Source organism: Larus michahellis, chromosome 4, assembly GCF_964199755.1.
Source record: "Larus michahellis chromosome 4, bLarMic1.1, whole genome shotgun sequence".
NCBI lineage: Eukaryota > Metazoa > Chordata > Aves > Charadriiformes > Laridae > Larus > Larus michahellis.
In genome coordinates, this window is record NC_133899.1 from 22,732,810 (window position 1) to 22,742,494 (window position 9,685).

The window sequence follows — 9,685 nt, forward strand, 5'->3', positions numbered from 1 at the left end:
GGGTGGAGGGGGTGTGTGCAAGGTGAGTCCATCCACAAGTGAGGTTGGTCAGGCTGATTAGGGCCAATTAGTGCCCGCAAGGCCTGGCACCGTGCCATCTGATGGATCCTGGGGGGGATGTGAAGGAGTGTGTGGAGTCCCACTGACTCCTCATTCTCCTAAGGTCAATCAAAACAGCTGGCTAACGAAGTTGGAGGGGGGTTTTGCGCTGGAGGGGGTTTGCGCTGACGTGGAGTTGGAAACCAAAGATGTGGGTCAGCAAGGGACCACAAGGGGCCCACCATGACCATGGGCCCCCTGTCTCCTGCGGGTTGAGGGGAGCCTCAAGGCAGAAGCACGTCTTGCACACCAGGTGCAGAAGGCCAGCCTTGTCCCACCTAAGCATGACAGACTTGGCACTAGTTATCTCCTGGGCCAAATTCTACACCCGAGGCAGCCCATGGACCTCCAGGAGGAGCATGGGAAGGCGCACGGCTGGACATCCTTTGCACAAGGTCTTTCCCTTCACTGTCAGACATAGAGAAGCCGGGGAGCGGCAGCAAAGCCGGCGAGCGTGTGCCACCAGCTGGCGGAGGGACCCGGCACTCAAACCCTCCCTCGGTGCTCTGGGGCCGCAGCCCCCGAACGGCCCCATGCCTCGCTCCGCATCTGGAAATGATTCATCACTGCCGGGGGCTGACCTCTTTACACAGCCTCCCCCTCCCTCGCCCACCCTCTCCCTGTAATGGAGAGGAAAAAAGACAAGAGAAGAAAAAAAAGTTCTTCTTTCTGCAGAGCATCTTATCCCCCCGCCAAATGACCTTTCTAGCCTGGTGATTCATCCGGGGGAAGATTTCACAGACTTTGCCATCCTCCCAGCAGACCGGAGCATGTGTCCAGGGCATGTCTGGGATGAGGGCTCCCGGGATGCAGGAGAGACGCTCGTCCCTGACCCTCTTGCTCCTTCCAGCTCCCCATGCCAGGCAAATCCCTGGGCACTGACTCTTGTGTTGCGTTGCCTTTCCCACACCTCCTCCCCAACACTCGAGAGGAGCAGGCGAGGGCAGCTCAAGTCCTGGCTGGGGTGGGAGAGGTTCTAGCTCAGCCCTTGGCCTCTTGCACCCTTACGGGACAGACTTGGAGTGGGATGTTTGCGTGTTTGATGGCTATTGGCCATAGCTTTGCTTAAACAAAGCAAAAAACCTGGCTGTTTTTTTTTTTAGTATTGCCTTAGCAGGAAGGGAAATGCGACTCCCTGTGAGAAAATGTATTCATTACAAATTCTTTTTGGCAGGACCGAAGCCCATAAACAGTGAAGACGTGGAACAATAGCCTTGGCTGCTGCAGCTGCACCAGCTTTGCTGTTCCTTGGTGACGCTGGGATTCCCCCACGGCGCTTCATCACACGCACTCATCTCCGCACCTCTGCAGGGACCAGGCCTCGTCACCCAGCCCCCGGGCTGAATCTCCCTGAGGACAAGTGTTTTCAACGTAAGGACTTTATTACTTTTATTTCTAAAAAAAGGTACATAACATACATCTTGCTATACAAATGAATCGGAGCTTGTAACAGACACCTCGCTCTACAGCAAATGACATTTTTAAGCCCCAGGAACTGGTGACACCCACAGGCTCCATTCTTCTGCACCATTATTCGCCTTGTGGCCTCCCAGACTGCCCATCACACAGGGAAAAGGAGGAGCGGCAGCCCCATCACCCCCCCTGCCCCGGGTTTTACCTGACCGCCATGGGGGGAGCCAGCGCCAGGCCAGCTGACAGCCTGGGAACAAGCAGGGAGCACAAGGATGGATCCAGGCTGGAGGAGCAGCTCCTTCTGACGAGTGCCAGCATGGCAGCCGGAAGATGGTGGGAGCCGGCTGTGGAGCTGAAACCAGCGTCCTCACAAATACTGTGGTGGGACTCGAAGTGATCAGCTCTGCCCGGTGCGCATTCATCTCCCCAGCATGGCTCCAAGCCGAGGACTTCAGCCCCAACCAGACAAGTGTCCACTCCGTTTGCTGCAGTGCCTGGAGAGTGACCCAGCTCCTGTGGACACGCACAAGCCATCCAAGACCCGCAAGAAAATAGACAAGGCACAGTGTTTTCCAATGTTCCCAGAAAGGTCTCGACTCTGCAATGCTCCAGTAGCAAGGACAGGACACTACATACATTCAAATGGCTACAAAACTTCACTACAAAAATAAACTTTCTAGCGTTTCATATAAAAATAATGCCATGGTACGCAGCCTCACAAACTGCGAGGTGGACGGGGAGCCAGCGCTGACAGCCCCGATTTACCCTCCAGGTAAATCAACCCCAGCCAGCGTCACACGGCTGGGCTGTACAAGGAGGGGTTTCACCCCCAATTCCTAATTACAATTAATCTGATTGCATTCTGCGCTTGCAAAGCCCGAGGTGAACCCCTGGCTCCCCGCTCTCAAGTCAACCAACTGCAGAAACAAGCGATCAAATGACGGCAGAGAGCAAACGCCCTTGCAGTCCATCCTCTCCACCTCCAGGGCTGGACAGATGCCCTGAAGGTGTGATCTGGTGGATCTAATAGGTCGCCTTCCTCTAGCCCTGACTTACATCTGGCCCATCATTTTTGCTTTGATTATCTTGCTTATTATGTGGGTTTGCCTTCCATTTCCTACGTGCGTATTTACACTTTGGGATCTGATCCACTGGGGTTGGTTAGAGGAGGATCTGAGCCTTGATTTGTATCTCTACTTACAAAGCATCAAATCGTGAAGACCTTTGCACTCTCCAGCAGAATTCACACTGGAGTCAACGTTTAATAACAACTTGCAGGAACTGACCACAGATAAAAAGATAAGGCTTACACACATCAATGGCTACGCGTGTGAAAATCAAACCCAGTTTGGGTTAAAAAAAGAAAAAAAAAAAGCCTGGTACTGTTACGGCGCTTTAGCAGCCCGGTGATCAGCCCTACCCAAAAAAAGAAAAACTAAAACACGGCTGAAGTGTAGGACCAGGAACGGGCAGTTTGTGCTTTTCTGTGGATCAGTAAATATGCTTATTTCTAGACAGAATGGGGACCAGGAGGGTGGTACATCCGCTGTGGTGGAGTAATTCCTATGTGACTAAATCCAGAATTGCGTTTAGCTCCTCCAAGAGAGTATTTCCTGGGGTTCATGCTTGCAAGGAACAGCAAAGCCCCTCCAATGGGGTTATCACAGGACAGGCAAAATTACTGGGTGACTTCTTGCTTTGTCCCATTTACAAAGGCTGACGGACAGTATCCTGCCCTGGTGTTGGAGGCAGCTGGACACAGGGCGCAGCAGCTGGCGGAAGGGATTTATTGCAGTTGATTTGCCAAGAACCAGGTCTCAGAGCAAAGCTGCAAGAAGAAACGCCCATAGCTGTTGGAGAGAAAGGCAGCCTGATTTCAAGGAGGTAGATTGTGGGTTGCCAGCTCCTCTGAACCCGAAATCTGTAGCACTGACTTTCAGTTCCCTTATCAGATGCGATTTTCATCGCCTCTGTCTGAAAAGTGAGACGACCCCTCGTGTCTCCAGCACGAGTAAACGGGGTATTTGATCGGCCCAAGGAGAGCCAGCACCCAGCTGACCACCAGCATCGGTCTTGGCCTGACAGAGCAGCCGCCTGAAGTGCAAAGAAAGCAGCAGCAGAGAGTTCGTTAAGTGCAAATTGCGTGGTCTTGGTGTTAGGGTTGCTCAAGGTGGCTGAGCCTGAGTCCAGTAGCCTGGGTGAGTGGGTGGCTTCTTGGCCGGGCCATGGTCAAACGCGGAAAAATTCCCAACAGCAGTTTGGAAATTCACTTCTGGCCACCGCCTGGCAAAGGGCCACCAAGCAGCTCTGGAACAGCAACAGCCTTTGTACGTAACAGGGCTGTCTCATTTATTTCCAGAATAAAGTGATTGGTCAATGACAAATTAGATAGATTTTTGGACATTCTGCTCTGCAAAAAAATCAGTTTTCTCTGGTATCCTTATTCCCTGCCTTGCTTCCTATTGGTCACCAGTTCAGCATAAACTTAGCTTTCCTGCAACATCACACATCTAGTTTAGGCCAAAAACGTCCATGCCGTAAAGTATTCAGATTACTTCCATTGGATAGACATCGTTTTGATGTCTCTCCTTCTGATAGAGCAAGCCCTGTACCATTTCTCTTGACGTTTCTTCTGTCTTGACTCCAAATTTTAGATAAAGCCATACAAAAGCAACACTGCAAGCCATCAGACCACCTACCACACAAGCTGGGATGACAAAATGCATTTGAGATCTTGACAAGAAGCTGGGAAGGGCCAGATCGTTTGGTCTTTCTGTAGTCATCTGCGCTCTGGCTTGGCCTAGGAATGCTTGATTAGTGAAAACTAACGTATCTGAAGGCTCTTGCTTTCCCACAGGCGATGAATAATCAAGTGTTCTAGTACCAGAAGCATCTACAAAGGAACTGACAACCTTATCGGCATGGACAGAAGGACCTTGGTCTATGGCAGTTGTGGAGTTTAGAGTAGAAACTGAAGTAGTCTCTGGTGGAACCAGTGTGGCTGGGACTGTGGCGATCTCCATGCTGTCCAGAATGGAGGGGAGATTTGAACTAGAAAGTACAGGATGGTCTGATCCTTTAATAATGGCCATGGGGTCTGAATTTGAACTAGGAGAAGTCATATCTCGAACGTCAGGCGCAGTATTTGCAGTATGGCCTACAGGTCCTCCTGTAGATCCTACAGCGTTGTCAAAGCCACGCACAAGAAGCGTGGGATATGGCGTGGGCTGGCTGGAGGCCATGCCTGCAGCAAAAATTATTGCAGGTGCAGGAGATTTTAAGGAATCTCTTTTTGCTGCTGGAGTGACTTCAGAGCGGGCAACAACTTCCCCTATCGCAGGGGATGATCCTCCAGGGAGCCGGGGGGTGTCCCGCGTGGCTGGTGGGGATTTGCTGGACACCTCTGTCCTGGCAGCAGGAACATGCATTCTCTCCAAAACTGTTGCGCCAGCCCTTTGGAAGAAACCAGATGGAGCAGTGGTTTGAGATGGAGCCGTTACTGTAAGACCAACGTGTTTCTGAAAACCATGGGGCTCTTCTGGTGCCACTGCCGAGGTGGCATCACGTGGAAGCGGGGAGGCTGCAGCCTTTTTCTGGTCCAGTTTCACTACAATCTTCTTCACCCACGTCACGTTTGGATTCGCACAAATCTCAATGGACTTCAGAGTAGTAAATCTGAAAATAAAAAGGCACCATTTACCGGATAAAGAAAACACTGTTTTAGATGATCAGCGTGATAGGGAAGGCGCGCAGACAGCAGCACTAACTCGTGGTAAACGCCCCTGGGTTGGATGGATTATTTATTTCAGGAAGGACAGGTGCCTCTGAGATCTAATTGAATGAGGAGCACCCGGACATGACTCACGGGTGACGGGTTTCCCCCTGACGAGTTTTTCTCTTTTAGCAGCTGATGTCTGATGTTTGATATTTGGACGGAGTGTTTTCTTTAGCGCTCAGAGCGGGAAGCTCCGCACCAGGGGCAAGCATACATGAGGACAAACCCCACTGATTTACTGAGTGAAACGAGACTTTCCAAGGTCAACCCAGGAGGTTCGCTTCGGAGCAACCTCCTGGGCCGTGTTAAAGGGGTCTCGATGGTGCCTCGTCTTCAGGGAAAGTCGAAAACAACAATTATCCTGGGGAAAAAAAAATATGTAGCTTTTCTCATCTGCAGACAAGCTCACAAGCCTGACTCTGTCTCCAGATTAGATACCTGCTTTCACAGAAACACGTGAGCTCTTGCCCTGCGGGCTTCCCCTGCCCTGTTCTGACCATGAGTGAGTCCGTCTGTCCGTCTGTCCCCTTCCCCATCCACCTATCCCTGTCTCACTCCGCGCGCAAGCCCCTGGCCTCCCCTGGAGGCTGCTGGTCTTTAAATAAGGGAAAAAAAAAACAAAACCCACCCCCCCACACCCACCCTTCAAATAAACGCCAGGGTTCACTCTCTTTCCGGATTGCTCCTTGCTCTGCAGCAAGGGCGTTTGCTGACAGGCCAGCGCTGGCTCAGCCTTGGCGGGGGTACGGAGGGGGCCGCGGTGGGCAGCGCTTACATGATGGCTTGTTTGCGGCAGCGGGGCTCCGTCCAGCGGTAGCTCCTGATCCGCTTCTCCGCTATCTCAGAGGTAAAATGGCCGCACTCTTTTGAACACTTCAGAGGTGCTTTGGGTTGCCCTGAAATAAAGTTTTCAACGTATTAGAGGTCGGGTTTTTTATTAGGTACTATAAAAACTGGCGCTGTTTCTTTTTCCCCTTCTGTGGGGAGGAGGAGTCCAAAGCTTGCCATGAAAGTTTCTAATCCCCGCTAAAATGAGATGAAGACGAACCCTGTCAGGGCCACGATTGGTTTTTGTCACCCAAAGAGGTGATAAAACACCCAGAAAAAGGCAAAAAAAAAAAGCCCTGGGAAAATTGCAGTGCTCTTGGGACAGCGTTGCATCTTGCCTTATAGGATGTGCAAGCACTGGCTGGAGGTCCTTTGTCCCTTTTGGGTCACAGGAGGCCTGCTCTTAACACGGTGCCCAGAAGAGACATTTCTTCATCCCCCAAAGACCTGCTGCAACTGCTCTTCATGCAGGTGGTGCAGATCACAGGGCAGGATGCTTGTCCTCCCCTTATCTGGGTGAGTCATATCTCTTCCTCCTGGGGCAGCCCCCCCCTCCAGGAGAGCATCCCACCTCTCGTTTGCTGGTAGGTGGTCTCTGAACACCACGTGGACTCAGAGAAAGGGTGCAGAGAAGGAAGCTTTCGGTGAATGATACCTTGCTCCCATAGATGTCTCAGCAGCCCGGCCTCACAGCCCGGTTTCTCACCAAAAAAAAAAAAATCTCTTTTCCATCTCCACCAGAAAATACGGTTTTCATTTTGCAAAGAGTAAGAATAACCCCCTGCTTGACCCCTTCAAGGGGCAAAGCCAGTCGCGCCACTGGGGACCTTTCATTCCTGCACCTACCCCCAGCCTCCAGCCACAGGCGCTTGCCAAGCAAGGGCGGGGGTTGCGCAACGCAGCCTGGCAATCCGTGTCTGACATCCCAGGGGGCAGGACTTATAAAACAAACCCTGATTCATCTGAGGCCCGCTGTGAAGAAAGGAGACGGAGTCTCTACAAAACGCTATCTCAGATTCCCAAATGAATTTGGTGAATTTGATACAGTTCGGTTGGGAACGATCCAGCCAGCAGGTGCAAGAAGGAGCATCGCTACGGGAGCACCCTCGGCTCTTTTGGTTCATTTAGTGGGGAAAACCACGGTTGCAAAGAAATCCCAAGCAAACACTCCCGTGTCTCCTCTATAGAGGCACATTTTAATCTCTAGGTCTCCATAATGTTAAGGCAAGAGCCTTCGTTCACACAATAACATCTTCTGTGGCACGCCAGGGTCAAGAATACTCCCTCGGGGGGAGCTGACTTCCCAATTAACTCTCATTAGCCAGAGGACATACAGCTGGTGCCCTCTACTTCCAGGAGCACTGGTCAACAAACCAGGCACAGCAGCAAGAGGGACAGATCCATCCCTGTGGATGGGGACATGCATGGCAGGGAGCGGGCACGGGCTGCTCCCAGAGGCTCTCTGATAACCATTAACTGATCTTCCAATTATTGGCCCCACAAATAAATGGTTTTCAATTAGCTGAACTCCCGATGTGTTTTTCACACGGTGGAGGAGCTTGGAAAGTACCTTCCAACGAGAAAGTGATGTCGCAGGGAGCCAGCCCTGGTTGTCCCCCTCCTCCTGAGACACATGACCCCCCCCTTCTCTGTGCTGCATCTGAATCTTTGCCAAAGGGACCTCAGGGACACCTGGGCTCTGGGAGTTCATCTACCTGGGACCACAGCTCTTTGGAGGTGCCACCACTGAGACCATTGGTACCTCTTTTCAGCACGGTTCCTCAAGTGACCCTGGCCAGGGGGCACCACCATCCTTCCTTTCTGCAGAGCCAGCCTGATTCCATCTCTTTAGAGGAGATGGATGCTTGGCCACAGGAGAGCAGGGACAGGCAGCGCTGAAGCAGGCAGAGGGTTCCCAGGGTAGGGTAAGCTGCCCGGTGTCCCTGTTGCCCACTTTACTCGGGCCAGCCCTAGAGAACCTGTCTGGAGGTGTGAGGAGAGGAAAAAGCTCCATCTCTAGCTGCCCTTGCTCCTCCCATCTGGTGGCAGCAGGGCAGAGATCATAGAATCACAGAATGGTTTGGGCTGGAAGGGACCTTAAAGCCCACCCAGTGCCACCCCCTGCCCTGAGCAGGGACCAGGTTGCTCCAAGCCCCGTCCAGCCTGGCCTTGAACACCTCCAGGGATGGGGCAGCCACAGCTTCTCATCTTAAAGGCTCTTTGTCCTGTTCCCTTGCCACTGGGGGGGAACAGATCATCCCTTTGCCCTGGGCAAAGTCCAGCTTTGCCTGCACTGCCGAGACAGCGGCTGCCAGCCTGGCAACCCACCCTGCTTAATTGCTGTCTTGGACAGCAATGACTGATCTGTGCCACAACCCAGCCCAGCCCAGGGAGAGGTGTGCTCACCTCCTCCCGGCCCTGCTCCGCACCACCCCGGGGCACGCAGAGACCTTTGTCCGGTGAAGAGGAGAGCGTTTCCCACCTGTACACATGCTCACACGGCACATACACACACGCACTGCACAGGCACTGGGTCTACAGGTGACAGAACCGCACTGCCTCCCAGCGATGGGAGCACCGGCATCCTCCGGACAGGGAGCCTGTGCGGACAGACAGACATCCATCCTTGGACAGGCTGCGGTCCGCCCCCATGGCATGTCCCTAGAGGACATGAAAAAACGGGAAAAGTGCATTCTTTTCTAACACGGATCATCACAAAGTCTCTCCGACGCCCTCCCCACCTACCCTCAGGATTGGGAAAAGCCATCACGGGGCTGCTCAGACTTCCAGGATTGCTGCCGTGGACTCCCCCCCGCCACATCCCAAGCCCAGCCTGATCCTGCTAGGAGATCTCCCATAGCCCACAGAGGTCCCTTGCCGCCCGTAGCCCGATCCAGCACCACCTTCCCCCCCCCACCATGAAGCTGGCTGCTCCCCGGGCTGGCAAGCGGAGCTGTGGCTCACCTCCGGCCAGGGTCACCAGGCACAAGACCCTCAGCACAAACAGGACCTGGAGAGAAACAGCCTTCATGTTCCCGTGGTGGGCAGCAGGAAGGGCAGGCAGAAAAGGATTACAGGCAGTAATTCCCACTCCAGCCTGCTTCTTGCATCCTCTGGAGCAGCACAGCTGCTGCAGCTCATTCCAGGATTATAAAGCCCTGAGATGGGGTTTCAGCTGTTATTCGGCTCCCCCCACACGCATCTCCTGACGACAGGAGGAGGAGGAGGGATAAGCGAGGCAGGGGAGGGAATATCTAGACGGCTCCTGGAATTCCCCAGCCGCACTTACATCAGCTTTTCTCAGGCAGGGCAGCTCCAGCCTCCTTGGCAAACTATTCCGGCAGGGACTTTCAGGCATCAGATGCTCCACCCTCCTCTCCCACTGATGTGTCTCTTGGCCAGACAACCCGTGCCAAGGCACTGCTCTCCTTAGCCTTGTGAAACTCTCCCTGCCTCCAACCCGCAGCCCCCTGCTGCGGATTAAGCTCGTTATTTACCCCAAACGCAAAAGCAGCTATTCCCTTCCTTTTTGGCAGCCATCTTACAACAGCAGCACTGGTCTTCAAGCCA

General features: G+C 53.2%; 1 protein-coding gene across 1 annotated transcript; it reads right to left on the reverse strand.

Annotated features, from left to right (window-relative positions):
- Window positions 1–1,466: 1,466 nt before the first annotated feature.
- On the reverse strand, window positions 1,467–9,299 carry LOC141742038 (uncharacterized). Its single transcript, XM_074583427.1, has 3 exons — window positions 9,080–9,299; window positions 6,063–6,183; window positions 1,467–5,187 (listed from the first exon to the last, which is right to left on the reverse strand). Exons 1-3 carry the CDS (start codon window positions 9,144–9,146, stop codon window positions 4,059–4,061), a joined length of 1,317 nt encoding a protein of 438 aa, XP_074439528.1. The 5' UTR covers window positions 9,147–9,299; the 3' UTR covers window positions 1,467–4,058.
- Between the last annotated feature and the right edge of the window lie 386 nt (window positions 9,300–9,685).

Bases quoted from the DNA above. Each gene is read 5' to 3' on its own strand.
- LOC141742038 (XM_074583427.1), bottom strand. From the start codon at position 9,146: ATGAAGGCTGTTTCTCTCCAGGTCCTGTTTGTGCTGAGGGTCTTGTGC. The intron at 6,184-9,079 runs GTGAGCCACAGC...ACTTTATTTCAG, and splicing joins CCTGGTGACCCTGGCCGGAG to GGCAACCCAAAGCACCTCTG. The intron at 5,188-6,062 runs GTAAGCGCTGCC...TTTTATTTTCAG, and splicing joins TGCCGCAAACAAGCCATCAT to ATTTACTACTCTGAAGTCCA.